Here is a 21,770-nt window from a genome sequence, read left to right as displayed (position 1 = left end):
GCATGAGAGGACTCAAAACCATGCTATTGGTATTAGATTAAGAATGATATAATGTATATTCTGGCATATAACTTACATTTTTAGTAAAAAAAATTTACAAGTACATGATATACTGCGGATATAAAAAGGATACATTTAAAAATAAGGAAAAGGTGACCATACAAAAATTAGATTTCTACATGTACCTAAATGCATGTGCCTAAAAGCTGTTTATTTAAAAAAATTAACATACCTTATGAATTAAACATTTTCATTATTAGATAATTATCATCTTCAACATCATGTTACTGTGATTCATATATAAATAATCATCTTTAGTTCCATCTAGATTGTTTGATATACTGTATTTTTAAATGACTTTTCAATTATGCCAGGCACAATTTCATTCCATGCTTATATTATCCACTTACATACTATTTATAGACTGACATCACACATTTGGCATCCGTTTGTAAATGTTTTTTTCACTTCTAACATCCATGTTCCACTAAAAACATTTAAAATTTTCTTTGAATGGTTTATTGATACACACTTCCAAGCAGGAAAGCACTTTGGTGAGGTGAAATTTCTCATGACCTGTTGTTTTTATGTGAACCATTTTTGTTCCTTTCATGTGAATTGTTTTATTTTTTATCATATCAAACATTACTGGAGTTTCCTCCATATTTCCAATTTGTGACAGTAATTCCCATTCATTTGCATTCTTTTTTGCTTCCTTTAAGGCAAATAAACATACTGTGTTTCTTGTTACAATTAATTCATTCTGGTGATTTTCTAGGACTTTGTTCGCAACAGTTTCTTCTGGGATAAGTGATTTTGCTACTCCTTTATGCAAAGCCCATTTATTCTTTGGCATATTAATTATATATATGTATATAAGAGAGACAGAGTTATTGTGATTTCATTTTTTTCCCACTCATATTTGGAGCTTTCACCAATACCAAACATCTGTGCAGCAGCAAGATTTCCATTTTCTTTCGTAAACTGAATGACATTCGAAACCAGCGTTATGTTTGTTTTGTTTGGCTGGAACCATATTTACTACTAAAAAGAATGATAAATCAACTGCATTTCAACTAAAGCAAATACGATTTATTTAGGCCTTCAATGTTAAAATCATGGCTTCAAATGATTACAGAAAGAAAAAACATCTGACTTCTAGTTCTGCAAATTCATTCAGATCGAAAGTGCATTCTCAGCCCAAAACATGTCCTCCTTTTCCTGAAACCTTGGAACAACATTCTTGCGCATACCTGAAGACAACCCACCCTCTTTGCAAAATTATTTGTTCCTTGAAGCATTTCCCCCACAAGCATTTATCTTCTTATTGAAAACAAAGTCCAATATTAAGAATCAGCGTAAATTTAAAAAAAAAAATTTGTGCAGTACTAGTTTCGTTAGTTTTTGAACTACCTTCGTCAACTGCTAAGTGCAAATGAACCAAATAAAGGGTGAAGAAAGATAAGGATAGAGATAAGATAAGAAAAGTTGAACAGAAGTTAAGCTACTGGTGTCATCTATTGATGAAACGAGAAAAACTAAAACAAAATTTCTTTAAAGGCTGAAGATAAAGATGGATTGTAATTGGGGGTTATTAACTAGAATAGAAATGTTTTTTTGGATGTGAAACACTTCTAAAAAATCTAATTCACTGATGGAGGATGTTTGCTGAATAATTTTAGCTGCAGAAAAATGGAAAGTGGGATTTTCATTCCAACAATGCTGAGCAACAGTGGATTTCTGTGTTTCCTTTTTCCTAACATATGCCTCATGTTCTTTAACACAAAATGTTAAGGCTCTTTTTGTTTGACCAATGTAAATTAAACTACTTTGGCAAGGAATCCTGTAAATACCCCAGGAATTCATATCTGAAATGGAGTCCTTAAGCATGGAACTAGGAATTTTATTGATAGGAGAGAAAACCACCTGAAAGTTAAATTTCTGCAAAATACGTGCAATTTTATAGCTAATAGATGGAAAGAAAGGAATGACAACAGAATTCTTAAAATCACCTAAAACAGGATTGTACCTTTTGACGTGTTTCGGTGAGAATTTTTTAACTGCACGGTTAATAATGTTGGGTGAAAAGCCCCTGCCAATAGCAACTGATTTTATATAATTTAGTTCTTGATCAACAGCTAATTTGGAGGAGGAAACTTGAAGTGCACAGAAAACAAAGAAATAAAATGAAGCTAATTTCATTTTTTAGGATAAAAAGGACTTCTGTTTCGTTGGATGACATGATTTTAAGTGTGGTGGAAGGAAAGCCAATGAAGGTTTACAGTAAACAGTAGTACTGAAATCAGATATATTACGTGTGACAAACAGTAGTACTGAAGTCAGATATATTACGTGTGACAAACAGTAGTACTGAAGTCAGTTATATTACGTGTGACCAAAATTTTGAGGAACTGAAGAGAATTGGATGTCTCAAGTTCAAAAGTGAACTGAATGGCAGGATCAGTGGAATTCATTATTGAAAGAACATTATTTAAATCATTTTCATTACCATCAAACAGGGTAAATGTATCGTCTATGTAGCGGAATAAAACTTGGAAGTTTAAAGTTTCAAATAATTTTGATTCAAAATAATGCATGTAGATATCACAGCAAGGATTAGACTAAGAGGGCTTCCCATGACTAATCCCTCAGTTTGCTTATAATACTTATTTTGGAAAACAAAATGTGTTTGTTTCAAACAGAGGTGAGTAAGTGAAATTAGTTCCTCAATTTCGATGCAGGAGAAATAAAATTCACAAAGTCTAGTTTTCGGACATCTGAATGCACCTTCCACTGGAACATTAGTAAATAATGATTTAACATCAAAAGAAACCATGAGGAAATTTTGGGGAGAAATAGAGTTTGTAAAAAAGTTAAAAATATTTCTTCCTAAAATTTATTGTAATTGGGTAACAAGCTCTTATATTTTTGCTGTAATGAAAGTATGTGCATCAGTTACATTATGTAACAATAATGTGTCAGGAATTAATTTGAAATTATATTAGAAATATTTATTTCAGTAAATTTCATTTTTTAGGATAAAAAGGATAACCAAATTAAAAGAAAGTGTTTAATGACTATTACAAATTTGAAAAAGGAACAATTATCAATTAACATAAGAAGGAATAATTATTAAATAAAATAATGGATTATTTATCAGTTGCACTGTGGTGATACAGAAGTAAATGTTAAAAGAATATTGTTAAAAAAATAAACAATGTTTTGTTATTGTTCAATTAAGGGTACTAATATTTTCTTAAAATGTAGGTGTGTTTATCCTCTAAATGTGACAAAGATGACTGCTAGTTAATGACAAAATCTAAAATATTTCATAAAAATCTATAAATTATTAAGTATCCCAATGAAAACTATGATAAGAAATTTTGGATATAATAATATTTTCATGTGTTAAAAAGCAAGTTATGAGGTTCAAGTAAGTATATAAATGCTAAATACAAGCAGAAATTACACTTAGTCTAATAAAGTAATAAATCTTTTTAACCTTTTCAGCAAACTTTATGAAAATTGTAAAAAGGTAGGTCCTAACTAGATGTGATTATAAAAATGTAGTAAAAGTATAATTACAGAGTTGATCTATGTTGTTAGGGAAGTAGAAATTGATGATACTGTTAGAGGTATTTGATCTGATTTCTGTGGTGCATATACAAAAATAATGTTTTAATTTATTTAAATAAACAAATTGATACAAGAAATACTTGTTCTGTACTATTGAAAGTTACTGTTTTCCTATAGTGATATAGTTCACTGTGTCATCAAAATCTGAATTTTTTTACTATGCTGTGACATTCACTCGACTTTTATAAGTTGTTCTTTGCTCCTGTACAAAACTGTATGCACTTTGTATTTTTAGTAGAGTTTTAGACAATAATGTTTTCTTTCAATTTCAGGGTCCATTTGTACATATATCTAGTATATTAGCAACAATTCTTAGCAAACTAGTTACGTCTTTCAAAGGAATACATGAGGTAAATTAAATCATGCAAATTCTTTTCTTTTCGTAAAATATTAGCCATTTTCATGTCTAGTGTCATTTTTTTAATGTCATTGTGTGTTCAGTTATTTGTAATATTTGTTCAGTTTGTTGCAATCATTTGCTTACATACAATTTTTTTTTTTTTTATTATTAATGCCCTAACAAATGAATTAAACTAAATAGAAATTGTTCATAGATTATAAAAATAGTCATCAACAAAAGTATACATAATTTTCTTAATTATATTATTTCTTTAACATTTTATAATTTTTTGTATTGTTTTAGATTTTTATATGTGTACAACGGTACCTCGATTATCCAAGGTAATTGTAACCATAACCACCTCAAATAATCAAAAACTTGGTTAATAGAGATTCAGATTTAAATCATGGCAGTTTTTTTAATAAGGTTTTCTGAAATTATTATTTAAGTCTAAAAATAGATGCACTATTGCTATTAACATTTTTCCAAATTTGTTTGTTGATAAAGTTATTTCCTTAAATTAAACAAAAATCCATTCAAGATTTTCGTTCTCCAGATACCTGGTGCAAATAATTTCTTTCTCATTCAGAGCCTGAGAGCTTGGTTCACTGTTTCCTGCATTTATCCATTCTGAAATGTCATCTTCAGAGATGTTTTCATATCCATTTTGTTCTTTGAAATATGACTATGTATTCATTATCAAATAGTGTCTGTTCTAATAGGAAGGCCATTAAAGGATAAAAAAGCCCAAAAGATTAATCACTGATAGAGAGTTTGTGAATGTTACCAATTTTGTTGTACTTTCCTAATGTTCTACATTTTCCGAAATGTTTTCTTTAAACTGATTCCCGGCTTTGTTAATAGAGGTTCTACTGTATATATAATGACAAATTGTTGGATCCTGTTATCTTTTTATATTACAGTTATCTTTTTATATTATATTGAAGACTTGATAGTAGTATGCTTACTGTGCATATTTAGCATGATAACTGTAGCATCCTTTGAATTCAGCAAAATTCAGGAACTGTAGGTTCTATTTTAGCACAAATTCTATGCTTGTCCTGCTGCAAAAAAAATGATTTAAGATGTTCTTAAATGTTGACCAATGATAACAGATTTTAACAAAAGTATGAATTATTTTTATAAGGATTCGCTGAAAGTGATAAGAAAATGAAAAATACTGATTGACAGCACATATGCTGTTTCTCCCTTGTGGTTGCATTTGTTCTTGAGTGTTAGTTTTTGTTTAGTATGCATATTGTTGCAGTTTTGAAGTTTCCATTCTACATTCTAGTTGCCTTTTAAATTGTAATTGCAGTTAAGAAGGCCAAACTAGTGAAATTGCACATTCAACAATAATCTTCAGAAAGAAATTTTAATTCATCAAATTATAGTAATAGAGATGGTATATCAGTATTTGAGTATCCCTTTTCCCACTGCTTCTGGATATTGGTAGATCAAAAGCTGTGATGTAAAAAGTAGACATAAGAGGAGCATAATAATTGTGGTTTTTCTCTGTGCATTTAGAGTTTTTTTTGGGGGGAAGGGGATACATGAACAAATTTTGTAGGTTCATATGTTTAATGTTATGTGAACAAATTTTGTAGATTCAATGTTAAGTTTTCATTTATCTTAGCAAAACTTCGAGGAGTGTAGAGAGGGGCAAGGGGAAACATCTGTACCTGGGTGCTGCATCCAGGAGGTGCAGAACTGAAGCTACCAATTTTTAGAATGGAATGTTTTCCATTCTTGGCAAACAAGAAGGACATGAGATCTTCAGTTGTCCCTGGGTGCTGAAAACTCTAGCTACAGCTCTGAAAACTTTCATATGTGATTTCACCCACCATCCTGTTTTTTATTTGTTAAATTATGGTTGGCTGAAAGAGTGGCAATTTCAAATATGGATATTTTTGAAGAATGAATTCTTTTGGCTCTTAAGAATGCTGTTATGTTTGTTTAAATGCTTCACACATGGCACAAAATTTAGTATTAATTGAAAAGGAATTTGATATACATGCAAATATTTTCAGAGACACTTCAGCATGCCTTATACTTTGCAAAGTGAAGATTTCTAATCAATCCTATTCACTTTCAATAGCTTAGGTGTTTGATAGAGAAATATCTAGTGTTACACTATTCCTTTGTGAATATAAATCATAACAACACATTCATTTGTTAATTATTGGATGAAAAAAATTTAAGCCTTGTAATAGTAATAATAATATATCAGAAATGTTTTAGGAAAAGAAAGAATAAAGTGGAGAAATTGATAAAAAAATTGCATAGTAAAAAATTATGAACTAAAAACAACTAAAAGCAACAAAAGACCTACCTTTTAGACCAAAGACCTTCCAAACAGTTTTAAAAATAACTAAATTTTTCAAATGCATTGTACTTATTCTATGAAATGAATTAGCTGAAGATTTAATTAATGAACTTAAATAGTTTTTAACATGCATTTTCTTTTAAAACATGCTAATTATATATTGCTAATAATATACATGCTAATATATATATAGTGTTAATAGCTAATACAGACTTTGAAATTATTTTGGTTATCATTCCTCAGTGTTACACTATTTTTATATAAATATCTTAAATCCTTATGCTCCATTACAATTTATTGTTATTAAGGCAATTATTATTTTTTTTAGTTTATAAGTTTTTTATTCTGTGTATTATATACACCTGTATTTTCACAATAAGTGCATACAGAGTTTTTCTTTTTTTTAATATGATAGAATGAATCTCGGGCCAATGAAATGCTAGCTGCAGCTTGTGCAGTTGGAGTTGCCTGCAGTTTTGCTGCTCCAATAGGAGGTATAACCTGGTAATCTCATTTTGTTAAGTATTAAATTTCATGTCAAATACTAAAAACAAGGGTAAATGTAAATTTTTGTCAACTTTCATGGATTTTTTTTAAAATTAATGTGCTGTATTTATGAAGGAAAGCATTAACCCTCACAGAGATTGTGATTGTAATTATAAAAAAAATTAAATATATTTTGTTGAAAGTTACATATACTGTATTTTGGGAGGAAAAGCAAATTATCTATCACTTAAATGGAGTTTAATTACATATTTTTGCATTTCTCCCAGTTAATCCCCCTTTTTTTAAGCTATATGTTAATTTCAATTTGTGCAGAATTGTTAAATGTCAGTGTTCAGCCAAATGTAAGGTCTGTCTTCATTATACATTTAGAAATGGAAGGAAAATGAATTTGATTAGTTAGTTAGTTGACTCAGAACTGAAAAATGGGAAATGATTGTTGAACTCTTGAAACTGTCTAGCCAACAGAATGATGGATTTTCCTATTATTAGAAACAGATATAGATGATTATAATAGGTTAACAGATATATTTGAATAGTCAGCTTTTTGTACATGCAGGTATTACTTTGTTATATAAATCAGTCTTGTGGCTTTTTTTTTAATTACTGATTACAATAAGGATTCAAAATGTTGAGCAAATCTGTAGGTATGATTGTTGTCATAGAAATGGTTGTCTGTGAACTAATGTGAATAATTTGCCTCAGAATTTATATCAAATTTGAGTGAAGGTTTTACACTTGGGCAAAAGAAACTTGTAATCTAAAATTAAATGAATCAAGCATTATAAATGGTACTACTCCATGTCCATATAAGAGCTGCCAAACTATTATTGATGCCAATGATTTTAATTAATTGCAGTAAACTAGCATAATGAATTCACAAGTTCAATCTTTTAACCCATGAATTTTTTCCAAGAAATAAATATTTATTTAAACATTCCTTTTGTTTTGCCGCTTGCTATAGATTTCATGATTTGGGAATTACCCATGGATGAAAAATCTGTGATTGATTTATTTCCAAACAAGAGGCATCATCAAAAATAAACAGTTTTGCTCGAAAGTTCCTGAAAGAAAATTGAGTTTTGAACAAAATGAAATTACAGCAAAGGATCTTGCAATGAGAGAAAAGGATTGCGAAAGCAAAATTGCTTTGAATGTTCCAAAATCCCTTTTCTCACAACTGTGAGGTTCAAATATTTTTGGTGCCAGGAAATGACATTAGTTGAATTTTGCGAATTACAACTTAAGGTGAACCATAATAAAACTGTTGACTGGAACAGTTACAATGGGAGATTTGCACAGCAGTTAATAGCCTGGCAACAGTGAAAATCAGCAGATATGACAAGATTGTTAAAATAGACGCTAGGAGAATGAGCAATGTTGGCCAGGTTCTTCCACAACAATAGATTTCTGGAAGATTGTGCAGAGAATCCAGTGAATGCTTTTTAGTTGTGGTTTCTGATTGATTGGAAAAAACTTCATTGGTTGTAATTAAGAAAAATGTTATGGAAGGAACATCTGTTTACATGAATTCTTGGAAAGCATATAAATCAGATGAGCTGCAAGATGCCAGCTTTGGGAATTTCACCATGAACCACAAATTTCACTTTGTTGATCCAGAAAGTGGATGCCAAATTCAAACAGTAGAACATCAGTGTGGAAGCACAAAATGGTATAACAAATGATATCGAAGCACGGCTTGACAATACCTCGAATCATACTTGTTTGAGATCATGTGGCGATGAATGCATAAAAGTACTAACATTTTTTCTTTGATGTTGGAAGTTGTTAAAATATTATCCTTTCTCAGTAAATTAATAATTCAAGATTAGGATTTATATTTCAGATTTTTTCCTTATTTTATTCCTTATGTTTTATGTTTGGTGTTTATTTGGTGAAAAAATTTAACCATTGCCAACGAACCCCCAAAATAGAGTAGTACCTTATAAATCATCCTGAAATTTAAATAAATGCATATTGTATTATGAGTACATATAAGTGTACTCATAATACAATATGCATTTATTTATGATTAAGTACAAAATGATTAAGTATGATTAAGTACAAAATATAATAAGCTAATGAATTATTATATGTTGCTGTAGTTTATGTATGATTAAGTACAAATTGATGTATGATTAAGTACAAAATATAATAAGCTAATGAATTATTATATGTTGCTGTAGTTTATGCTTTAGGAATCATTGACTACATATTTTTCAATTATCTCCCTTTGAAAATTTTCTTTGAGATCATCTTTTAAAACTGTAAGATGTCTAATTTAAAATTTGTATGCTGGCTTTAAAATACTTAATTTAATTTTGCAGGAGTATTATTTAGCATTGAAGTTACATCTGTGTATTTTGCGGTAAGGAACTATTGGCGGGGCTTTTTTGCAGCATGCTGTGGAGCTATGGTGTGGAGATTGTTGGGTGTGTGGTTTAAAAATGAAGGTATGGTGTGAATGCATCTTTTTTTTTTTTTTTTTTTTTTTTAAAGCTGCAGCAGTTTGAATAGATGGATTTTATAACTACTATAATTTCTGTTTCAAATAGAAACACTGACTGCCATCTTCAGGACCAATTTTCATATAGATTTTCCATTTGATCCTCAAGAGCTTATTGTATTTGCAGGAATTGGGTATGTATATCTCATAACATTTTTTTCTACATAACTATGCTTCCTAATGGGGGAAAAATCATAGATGTTTCATAATTAATGGAAATTTTGTTTATCATATCATAAAATATATATTATGTAATTGTCATTCTGTTATTTTATTGTAGCAAAGCTGTATTACTTTTATTTTCTCAGTGCAGTTTGTGGTTTGGGTGGTGCATTCTTTGTGTGGTTTCATCGCCAAATAGTTCATTTTAATCGAAAACACAAGAGAATGAATGCCTTTCTTCAGAAAAAGTAAGTATGAAGGTTAAGATTTAAAAATTAAATTTTTTTAATTTATTTTATTTTGAGTGTAAATATATTCTTATATATTGGAAAAAGTTTAGATAAGAATATTTTTAATCAAACAAAATAGTTCTTTAAGGAATCTATTACAAAGTTACTTTGATGTCTTTCTTTGTTACAAAATTTAATTTTTGTGGTATAGAAGTACTGAAAATCCATACGTAAAATATTTCAAGCCAAACACCTTTAAAGAAATTGTTAATAGGGAAAAACAAGGGCAATTAATTCCTTTCCCTCGGAGCACCTTGATCATAGCTGGGAAAGAGTTTAGGCAGATAACCTTCATGTGTTTTTCCTAAATTTGATAATACTCAGTTTTTTGTAATTAAATTTTTAAAAAATTTCAACACGTAATAACATGGGTAACAAGCTCTGTTTAATCTTCTTGAAATCACTTCAGATATTTTAATAAGATTTAAAACTATTTCATTGCAAAATTATAATTGGTATGACGAGTGTTATTTATAGTTTTATTATTGTTTGTACACTGTATTGTAATGTATTTTTATAATTTCTTCCATAGTCGCTTCATTTATCCTGCACTGATCACATTAATCATATCTACGATGACATTCCCTCTAGGCTTAGGGCAGTTTATGGCAGCAGAAGTGAGTGATATTTATACTAAAAAATATATACCTTAATTAATTTTTTTTTTAAATTTTTTCTGCAGTTAAAGACAGATAGTTTTTAATAATTTAATTTTTATATGTTGATTATAATTGTTATTATTTTATATTTTTGTTCCTTTTATGTGAATTATTTTAATATTGAGATTTTAAGTAAATATTGTAATACTGTAATATATTATTCTTAGTGATCTTCATTCAAATAAAATAAATTCACTGTTAAATGTTTTAATAAAATGTCTTTAATGTAAATAAATATGAAAAATTATAGTAATGTCCTATTTTTTTGCAGATTAATTTGAATTTGTTCGAATGTTAGTGCATTTCACTTGAAAAAATTAGCATTTGTTTTATGATACTTTTTATACAATGATGGTTCTACTTATATGAATAGTGAGAGAAAGATCATGAACTTCTTTATTACTTAATTGAAATATAATAATAAAAATTTTTAAAAAAGTTTATGTTAGTATATTATGATATCAATTAAAATCAGAAGCAAAGTAATTTGTGTTAATTCATGAATTTAGATTGAAAGAGAAACATTCCATTGAAAACTTCAAAATTAAGCAAAAAAGCAAACTTGCTTTAGTGAAGATTTTGAATAAAACACCATCAATTTTTAGGGTGATCAGGTACAGTCCTCTAAGAGACCTGTGTCTGATCGCTCTTTTCAAAACTGATAGTTTTATTCAAAACAGGGATCTATATCTGATCGCTTTTGAAATCGATAGAATTTTATTCAAAGTGTATGACAAAATAAGGTTTTTGTTTTGCGTAATCATGAATTCATCATAAGCATTATTTTTAATATGCTGGTTACAAAATTTCTTATACATTGTCTGCTGTATTTATAAACTAATTAATAAAATTAGTGTAGGTGTGTCACACAATAAGCCATATGTTAAACACATAATATGTGACATATTTATTTTGGATTTTGTTTTAGCTTACTACACATGAATCAATGAATGAGTTATTCAGCAATGTTACCTGGTCAAATCATTATCTAGAAGTGGATGAAGCCATCATAGTCAGTCATTGGACAACAAAGTATACAAATATATTTGTAAATTTAGTTGTGTTCATCATTATAACAGTGAGTGATAGTTTATATATTAAATTGTTCCTTATCTTAAATTTATATAATTACTTTTCATGAAAGATATTTATAGCAACAGTTAGTAATAAACAGTTTTTTAAATATTTTATTTTTATATTTAAATCTGGTATTTAATATGTTTTTCTCTATCTTATAGTTCATAACCACTACTTTGGCAGCTACACTTCCTGTACCTTCTGGGTTATTTATTCCAGTTTTTAAGATGGGTAAATATATTTCAGTATTAAAATAGAAAAAGTTTGTATTTTCATAAATTATGTTGCATTCTTGCCTCTTCATATTTAAATTTTAATATAAAATGAGAAAGAATACAAAGTCCTTCTATCATATTTCAGTTGGGTTAGAAATTAATAATTTTACTCTTTCCCCCCAACTACGTATATTTCTTAGAAAAGAGCAAAGATTCATTATTTATAATTTTTTTTATTTATTGTTTTTAAATCACTTTTACCCCATTTGTAGTGCTTTTGTACATTTGTTTATTTTGTTAGTGCTGTCTTGTGTAAGTATCGTGGTACACTTAGGAATTAATATTAAGAACAACAAAAAGTACTACTCAGTGAACATAAATTTTACTAATAAAGTTTAGTAAATTTTAATATTATGAAAACTAGCTAGTCTGCATAAGACTTATTAATAAATATTTTTTTATCAGTTTAACCTTACCTTTTATCTTTGTAGCTGACGAAAGTATTCCTCTAAATTTTATGACCTTTTGTTGTGCAATTAATTGAAATGACTTATGATCTTATTACTTATCATTGACTATAACTTATCATTATCATTGACTTATGATCTTTACTTTGATTAAAAAATTTCCCTGTGACTACAACAGGTACATCAGTAGCAAAAAATCTGTTAAGGATTCATAATTTCTAACAAATAGCATAGATTTATTTCTAATTTACATACAATAAAATAAAATTTAAAAAAGTCATATCAACTTACCATAAATTGAAGATCATCATACATCATGGAATATTTGGGAAACCTGCTGGTGGACCTTAACTCTGGTAAGAGCACACATCAAACTTTGTGTAACTTAAACTAAACTTTTGATGTAACTTAAAAAAGTGGTAGAATAGTTTATTATAGGCAACTCTAGAAGACTTCTGTAGATAAGCTGTATTTATAGAATTGTGCTTGTCACCATCAAAAAAGGAAAATGAAACATGCTATCAAACACGATATTTCCTGAAAAACACTTTGCCTTCAGCAGTAAATTTTTCTTCGTGTTTGCCTAAAAATATAATGATGATTAAGCAAGTTTAAGAACTTGTGCATTAAAAGCAGGAAAATATTTAAGTTTAAACTTCAGCATATATCGATTTGGTACTTTCTTGTAGTTGTGAACTTGTTAGTTATTTTTGAGAGCATTTGTGAACTCTTTGATGACTAATTTTTTGCTAAGTTGATGCATTAAAGGTGAAAACCATTTTCAAAATGGTGATGCTGGAAGGATTCGATAATAAAAGTAATCAATCAATAATGCTGAAAGAGGAGTAAGGAATACTGGCAATAAAACACTGTTTTTCAAGAAACATTTCCTTTTACGCTGTTGTTTTTCCTATATCCACAGCAATCTGTTTTTTCTTCAAAAAACCAGTCGGAGAATTCCACAAACTTGGTAATCATGCACTGCAGCATAATAACACTAGCTAAAACAGACATGTGCTACACACGTATCTGAGCTGCTACATAAATACTTTTTGGTGACATCATGGATTACCACATAATTACTTTAGTCACATACTGCTTTGTCTTGAGTACTTTTTCATGACTTTTTACTAAGAGTACAGATAATCTATTGACCTAGCATTTTGTTGTCTTGGCATTTGAAAATAGGACACATTTGATGGAAACTATAGAATATATCAATATAAATAAAACTAAAAATATGTTTAATCAAAAATTTACTTTAATATATAGTGATTACCAAGCCCTTCTACATATTTCTTCTAAAATATATATAGGTGCTGCATTTGGAAGATTAGTTGGTGAATGTATGGCTTCTTGGTTTCCTGATGGGATTACTTTAGGTGGTAGTGTAAACAGAATTATACCTGGAGGATATGCAGTTGTTGGTAAATAATTTTTTGAGTTTATGGAATTATTGCTAAGGCATTATTGGTTTGTAAAACTCATGTGTAAGTTTTGGTTCTGTATTAGATATCTTCTATTCTAAATTTGTTGTTTGTTTTATTTCATTATTTATAATTTATACTGAATGTTGTTTTTAAATGAAATACACTTTTGATTGTAAATATTCCTTTGCATTCCTTTTCAAGAGAGCTTCCACCCTATCCCAATGTATTGCAATTAATATATGTAAAAAAAGACCTTAAATTTCATTGTTTTAATAAAACATATTAAATTATTTTTTATAAGTAAATTCATTTAACCCAATTACTTTTAGATCATTGTGCTGTATCATTTTACAGTATCTCTTAACATGATATATTCATCTCTGCTATTAAATAATGCAGATTTTGTATGTATGTATATATGTTCATCACACTTTTGGAAAACTGTGGCATCTACAGCCATCAAAGTTGAATTCATATAGTACTTCATCTGAACTTGTGCACCTCAAAGCCCTAATTTTATCTTTTGTGCAAACTTATTGGCTCTTTGAGCAACAAACTAAGAGTTTAAAATGTTGTCACTCTGCAAAATATAAAATATTTATCTTTCAAATTTAGGTAGAAAAATCAGCTGTTTAAACAAAATATGTGTGTTTAATAAAGGAAAATATATATACCTGCTATTTAAAAACTGAATGTGAATTTAATTGGAATAAATGCTTGATTGCTCTGCCATTTTAGGTGCTGCTGCATTGTCAGGAAGTGTAACGCATACAATATCGACCTCAGTTATTGTTTTTGAACTGACTGGGCAGATGTCACATATTCTTCCTGTGATTGTGAGTGTTTTTTTTTTTAATTTGTTATTGTGATCTGAAATACCTATGTTTACAATAAACATTTTGCTTTCAAACTGCCATTATAATTTATTATTATATTCTTATAATATTTAATCATGATTCTACTGTAATTTTAAATGCACTGAAACTTCTATAAGCTAATGATTGACGGCTGCAGATGATTTTGATCTTTAATGGAGGTGGTTGCATAAGAGAAGCGATAATCAGTGGCTATGTTTATTTATTCCTCAGAATTTTCACTATTTGAAGTGGACATCTGTGAAAATTAGTCATTATGAGAAATTCACTGCATAGGTGTAGTATAAAAAAACTAAAACCACCAAACTACAGTGAATCCTCTCATTATAACCTCTTCAGTGATAAAATATTTCTAACGAAATAACTAATATCATCATTGAACTTCGCCAATAAGTACCAATAAGTATGTCTTCCAAAGCAACCATCTCCACAAAAGACCAAAATGGTCTGAATCCATGGGTTCTTAAGTTTTACTGTGTTGCAACAGTTGTTTAAGTCTCATAAATTTTTATGTGAAGTAACAAAATGCTATGCTTAAGATTCTGTGACTGTAATGCTTAAGCAAAGAATCTGTATTGTTAAGAAGGAAAGCTTTGCAGCAGCAGGAGTGGCTCCCTCCAAATGAAAAGGGACACAACTGCGCATGCGTGAAATATCTGTCCCCAAAAAGTGCCAAATCTCGAAGCTGATGTCGAAGTTCGAACAGGTTCGATGGTCACGTTTATCAAGAGTTTAAAGCTGTGTGACTCCATTTTTTTCCTACATATTGACAGATATAAAATCAGACATCAAACTGCGATATGGATAATACAACTTCAACTAGTAAAGCAAAAAAGCACGAAAATTCGAGTTTAAATTATCGCGAAAAGTCAAAGAATGATTCATCTTAACCCGTGTTCCTCAATTTCCTGTACACGTGGCGGAGGTGGAAAATCTCGACCAGGTACATCACAAAGGGGAAAATTCTCGCCAACAGGTTCTGTTGCCAAATCCCTTGGCGAATTGTCTCTTTTCTTTCTAGTGGTGTAGAAGACAAACTGGTTTACATTACGTCTATGGAGCCTTTCCTTCTTTACATAGACTTTCTTTGGCTTAAGATTCTGTGACTATTAACTAAAGTTTTAAAAATTGCATGTTTCAATGTATTTTCTGTATCTATAATATTTTATTATTATCTTAAATAAATAGCGCCAGATGTGTGTTATTTCAAGATTTTGTGGAAGAACAAAATTTTAAGTTGATATGCAAAAAATTTATAAACTTATTTCATCAAATTATTTATTAAAGAATTTTAAATCAGTTTAAAGTCAGAGTATTATAAATGTTTGGAAAAAGTTAGATTAATAATTTATTATATGCTACTTTTAATTTAGATATGAGAAAGTATGTATCAGAAGTATCTTCTTTTCATATTTGGTTGAGTGTGAATTAAACTATTTCTAAATAGATCTGAATTCAGAAAATATGGATTATGTCAGCTGTACCATTATTATAACTGAAGCAGTATTTATTGGGTTACTATTTTAATGGAATTTTAAAACTTCATAATTTTTAGACCAAAACGGCATTAGTCCAGATGGGCTTATTAGTCTTGAAATGGGATTTCATGGCATATCACTTTTCAAATTGTTCCCCTGAAATATTATCCTTCTGCATTACCTTTAAAGAAATTAAGTAATAAAGAATCTGCATGAATATATATATATACATTTCTTGCACTGAAAAAAAAAAAAAAAAAAAAAAAAAAAAAAAAACAGTGGTACATAGGGCATCAAATTTTGAATAATGTAGTCCTCCACCCAAACATTTGCATCTGGAAGCCCAAATTTTGAATTTCATATTTTGTAAAACTATAATGAATTTTTATTACAAATTCAATGATTTGAAAGCGAGCAGTGGTAACAGTGTACAGATTAATGTGTTGTTATCTCCAGCGCACAAAACTGTAAACCAAAAATCCTGTTTTAAATATTTTGTGATTTTGCCAGCTGAATTTTATGTGGCGTAAGTGCAAAGAACATGATATTTAATTAATTAATAAATTTAACGCACAAAATGTTAATAATAAAAAAACAAACAGAAAGTTTTGCAAGCCATCTTACTGAGAGAACTGTACATTAATATGATGAACCGAGAAAAGACTGAAGACTTGGGTGCAATTCATCACTTGATTCAGGTTCCTGGGTGATTGCCACATTCTGTATATAACATCGTAGCGCTCAAATAACTTTTGGTAGCATAACATGAAAAAGTTCATGAATGAGAATGAATTTCTCAGGAGGTATGTGAATAAGTCGCATTTCAAATTACTCCGGTAACAATATCAGTGAAGTAATGGCATATCTGCTACTGTTCATCAGTTATAGGCATAGATGGAAAAGTCATGGATGCTGCTAATCATCAGAAGTCTAAATCTCAGGAAGGCTGGTCGATGGGAGGTGCAGCTAACTGGTCCAAACTTTGTGTAACCAATGATGAGCCTAGAAAGCAAATACAAATTCTAGCAAGTCGGGCATTGGTTGGTGGGAGGAGCTAAGGTAGAATTCTAAGTTTCAATGAGGATGATGATATTGGGATAGTTTTACAAGTGGATCCTAGATGGCGACACATAAGTGTAAGTGAGATTGGTAAAGTTTAAACAACTTTTCTAGTGGTACCTAGATGGCGACACCAGGGGTGGCCCAAGAGCGATGCATAGTGCGGGAGAAAATTATGCCGCATACGCATGACATCATGTGAGTGACAGTCGTTAGTTCTTGGCGTTTGTTTACACTCATTGCATCAACAGTTTCATTTGATTTGTGTTGTTTATTGACTATTATACCTGGTCAGAAATTGCAAATTTTGCTGTATTGTTATGTCAGAATTTAGAAGGAAAACTAGAAGTCAGGGTATCACATACCATCGTTTTCCAAGTGATCCAGAAAGTTCCTTCGTTAAGTTATGGATTGTTCGCTGCAAAAAAGCAGATAATTCTAACATTGAAAATGCAAGAATATGTGCTCTTCATTTTACACGTAATGACTACATATGGGATTTAAATGCAAAATTGCTTGGTTCAACTTCTAAAAGGGTGCTGAAAGCCAATGCTGTTCCCACTTTACATCTTATATCATCATCGTGTGAAAATAACTCCTCAATACATTATATATGCTTATACATCTTCAGTCACATGCCTATGTGTTGTGTTTTGGTTACTTTCTTTACATCCCAAAAGTAATTCTATATATTGAAGCAGTATTTTGGGGGTTAAGCATTGTGTGCAAAGTAAACTGATATATGCTTCACCCCCCCCCGAGGAAAGAACAGTTTCTCGACCACACTACCATGCAAATAACAAATCAGTGAGTGACATATTCCCATCAGTGTTATTTAACTGAATCATATGTCTGATGTAATTTAATTAACATTACTAAGTGAATTTTTCCATGCTTGACCCTGAAGGAAAACAAATATGTGTATTGTGATGGAATTCAAATAGCGAAAGAGTAAGATATTCTATTTAGTGTTATTTAACTGCTGCATATGTTTTTAATTTTGATTCCATATAATTTGTTTTTAATTATAACAGAAAGAAAAATATTTAAATACTGAACACTATTTCAAGTATAACAAAAGCATTTTAAGAAACAAGGTGATATAAATACAGTCGTTATTAAAACACAGGCTTAATTGAAATTAAGAATTAGGGAAAGAGTATTTTTAGATAATACTGAAAATATATGTACTTCTGCTGACATCTGAACTGAATCAATATAAGTGACTTTTCACCTTAAGAATGTGATAAGTCTATTTAAAAAGTATACTGACGTGGTAAAGAAATTTGTAGAATTTTATATTAATTAAGTATGAATTTGGTGATTCAAATCATTTTATATATTTTTTTACTTGAGATATGTAATTTAAACTGAAAATCACGATCATACACTGAAGTGACAAAAGTCATAGGATAGCAATATTCAAATATACAGATGGCAGTAGTATCACATAGAAAATGTATAAATGCGAAGTGCTTTGGCAGGGCTTTCATTTGTGTTCAAGTTATTCATGTGAAGAGGCTTTGATGTGATTATGGCCGCACGACGAGAATTAACAGACTTTGAATGCTGAATGGTAGATGGAGCTAGATGCATGGGTCATTCCATTTCGGATATCGTTAGGGAATTCAACATTCCGAGATCCACAGTGTCAAGAGTGTACCGAGAGTATCTAATTTCAGGCATAACATCCTACCATGGACAGCGCAGTGGCCGATCACCTGCACTTAACGACCGAGACCAGCAACATCTGCATAGAGTTGTCAATGTTCACAGACAAGCAACACTGCGTCAAATAACTGCAGAAATCAATGTGGGACGTACGAGAAACGTGTCCGATAGGACAGTGCGGCGAAATTTGTCTTCCTTGGGCTATGCCAGCAGAAGACCGACTCGAGTGCCTTTACTGACAGCACGACATCGCCTGCAGCGACTCTCATGGGCTCGTGAGCATATCGGTTGGTCCCTAAACGAATGAAAAACCGTGGCTTGGTCAGATGAGTCACTATTTCAGTTGGTAAAAGCTGATGGTAGGGTTCAAGTGTGGCGCAGACCCCACGAAGCCATGGACCCACGTTGTCAACAAGGCACTGTTCAAGCTGGTGGTGGTTCCATAATGGTCTGGGCTGTTTTTATATGGCATGGACTCGGTCCTCTGGTGCAACTGAACCGATCATTGACTGGAAATGGATACCTTCAGCTACTTGAAGATCACTTACAGCCATTCATGGACTTCACGTACTCAAACAACGATGGGATTTTTATGGATGACAATGCGCCATGTCACCGGGCCACAATTGTTCGCGATTGGTTAGAAGAACATTCTGGACAATTCCAGCGAATGATCTGGCCACCTAGATCGCCCGACATGAATCCCATCGAACATTTATGGGACATCATCGAGAGGTCAGTTCGTGCCCAAAACCCTGCACTGTCAACACTTTCACAATTATGGATGTCTATAGAGGTAGCATGGCTCAATATTCCTGCAGGGGACTTTCAACGACTTGCTGAGTCCGTGCCACGCCGAGTTGCTGCACTTCACCAGGTAAAAGGAGGACCGACAAAATATTAGGAGGTATCCCATGACTTTTGTCACTTTAGTGTATATTACTCACAGAGTATCAAAATTAATTTGTATCAAAGAAAAAGATGCATGAGCAATGAAAACATATGGGAAAATACTTTTTAATTATGTTATTACCATGGTTTTGGCAGTTCTGCCTTCATGTATTCTATTCAACAAGATTTATTAAGTACAGGCAATAACTACGTAAAAATGTTTTAAAATACCACGTTTTACAATATTTAGTTTCATTAACTGAAATATCATTTTTCATATTCTAATGCTTTCCTTTAAGAAAAGGTTGTTTACAATTATTTTAGCATTCATACGAATTCTGAATATAAAATAAACATTTGCTTTGACAAAATACTTAATAGGAAAGTATATACCTGGTATTTCCAATATGTTATTATACATACTACATATAAAATGATCATTTTGCTTTAGTTTACATTTTTTCCATTACTGAAATCATGCAGCAGACATGTCGACCGATGTATCTTGTCACTCAGGTGACGTCACTACCAGCAACGAATGGCATGCTTTTTCCATTCCTGGCCTAACCTTTAGTATATTAAAGAACCTTGGGTGACACGTTTCGTTAACTTAAAAGTAGGAATTAAAATTAGTAATAAGTGCAAGTAAAGGGATCAAGGAGTGAAATAATAGGAGGTCTAAACATCTATTGTAACAATGAAATTCATGGTATTAATTTTAGATTGGTAAAAATAGATAAAATACATTAAAATTGAAAATGGTGTATGCAAGATGTGTGTAAGGTGAAGCACAAGTCTAAATAACTATTGTAAAATTAAATTCAAAGGAGATTTAAATTTTGAATCATATTATTAAATTGTAGAATTTTGAAAACTTCACGTGACAATAATAAGTGAGTGAGTACAATTACTCTGATACATTACTGGAAATTTTTTTGATGATCTCAAAGAACATGATCATTTTATGTACTGGATCTGAAAATGTCCTAAGTTTGGGCATATATTTTTTAATACATTATTCATGGTAGAAATTTTATCCATACCGAATATCTCATTTAACTCAGAGACATTTTTAACAAAACTTAGAAAATCTGAGACCTTGACTTTTATCAGTCATGTTTGGCATAACATTTTTCTTGGCAGAATTTCCTTTAGTGTTAAAGTTGTTATTATTTTTAGTTTTATATTGGGTGTTATGAATAACATTATCATCCTTATCATTTTCTTTTTGTGTAGCAAAAGGCGATTGGGGGACTTTTTCAGTCGATTTAAAGTTTTCATGTTCCAATTGACGTTTTGCCATTTCTGCAAAAGAAAGTCCATTTTTCCACGTAGTTCTCTTTTATTGGCTGGAAGGGTTTATTTTGAGGCAACAGAAAAGACTGAAAAAAATAGAAAATTATATGCCAGCACTTAACACTTTATCAGGAAATCTAAGTCCGTGCTGCTTTTAAAATTTTTGTAATTTTGCTGTTGAATTATGTATGGCATAAGTGCAAAGAAAATTATGCTTAATAATAAAGCTAAAAAGATAAAAAGAAATGGGTTAGCAGGAGTGAGTGCATCAGCCGGCTGGTAGACTGCAAGTTCAGCAAGAGCTTAGGAAAACCTTAACAAACCTTTTGGGGTGTCATTAAAATCTGAGCCTTTCATTTTCTTTTATTAACTTATTTTGAGTATTTTATACATGTATTACTCATAAATATTATTTATTTATCTAGAATTTCATCTGTTGTTATCTGCAAGACAAAAAGATAATGAAATTTGCTTTAGATATGTTGGCAACTAAATTAAATCATTGTTGTGTTTATAAGTCATAAATCTTCAGTTTTCAAAGTTCGTAAGCTTAAATATTCAATTTCACTGTCTTCATAAATAATGAGTTGGCATAATATTTTTAAATTTTGAATGCAGATTGGAAACTTATAATATGGCCTTCTTATTCAATCAATAATAAATTTTTAGTTAGAACTTATAAAGCGGGAAATAGATTTAAATTGCTTTTGAATCGATAGAATGCTAAAGCAAAAAATATGAAGCATTTTAAACATATGCCTTACTTGAGATATCTGCAGTGTAATTAAAAATGTGATCTATATCTGTTTAAAGCAATTCCTTATAATGATTTCATACTGTTTTTCTTTTGATTCTTCGAGGGGGAGGAGTTCTTTCATTGAAACCTTG

At 30.4% G+C, this 21,770-nt stretch overlaps 1 protein-coding gene across 3 annotated transcripts in view; it reads left to right on the top strand.

Annotated features, from left to right (window-relative positions):
* The window catches only part of LOC118202302 (chloride channel protein 2-like), a 93,418-nt gene that overhangs the window by 22,779 nt on the left and 48,869 nt on the right, over window positions 1–21,770 (top strand). For all 3 annotated transcript variants that reach the window (XR_015042532.1, XM_035374464.2, XM_035374463.2), the window contains exons 6-15: window positions 3,909–3,986; window positions 6,718–6,796; window positions 9,134–9,259; window positions 9,362–9,446; window positions 9,621–9,722; window positions 10,297–10,381; window positions 11,352–11,501; window positions 11,662–11,731; window positions 13,499–13,609; window positions 14,351–14,448. Coding sequence is in view for 2 of the 3 variants with exons in the window: in XM_035374464.2 (XP_035230355.1) it covers window positions 3,909–3,986; window positions 6,718–6,796; window positions 9,134–9,259; window positions 9,362–9,446; window positions 9,621–9,722; window positions 10,297–10,381; window positions 11,352–11,501; window positions 11,662–11,731; window positions 13,499–13,609; window positions 14,351–14,448 (984 nt within the window). In the remaining variant the exon portion in view is untranslated. The remainder of the gene's footprint in view (window positions 1–3,908; window positions 3,987–6,717; window positions 6,797–9,133; window positions 9,260–9,361; window positions 9,447–9,620; window positions 9,723–10,296; window positions 10,382–11,351; window positions 11,502–11,661; window positions 11,732–13,498; window positions 13,610–14,350; window positions 14,449–21,770) is intronic.

This window comes from Stegodyphus dumicola, chromosome 8 (assembly GCF_044657685.1).
Source record: "Stegodyphus dumicola isolate Sdum_Otavi_A_Nest chromosome 8, ASM4465768v1".
Lineage (NCBI taxonomy): Eukaryota > Metazoa > Arthropoda > Arachnida > Araneae > Eresidae > Stegodyphus > Stegodyphus dumicola.
This window is presented reverse-complemented; position numbering and strand designations above follow the sequence as displayed.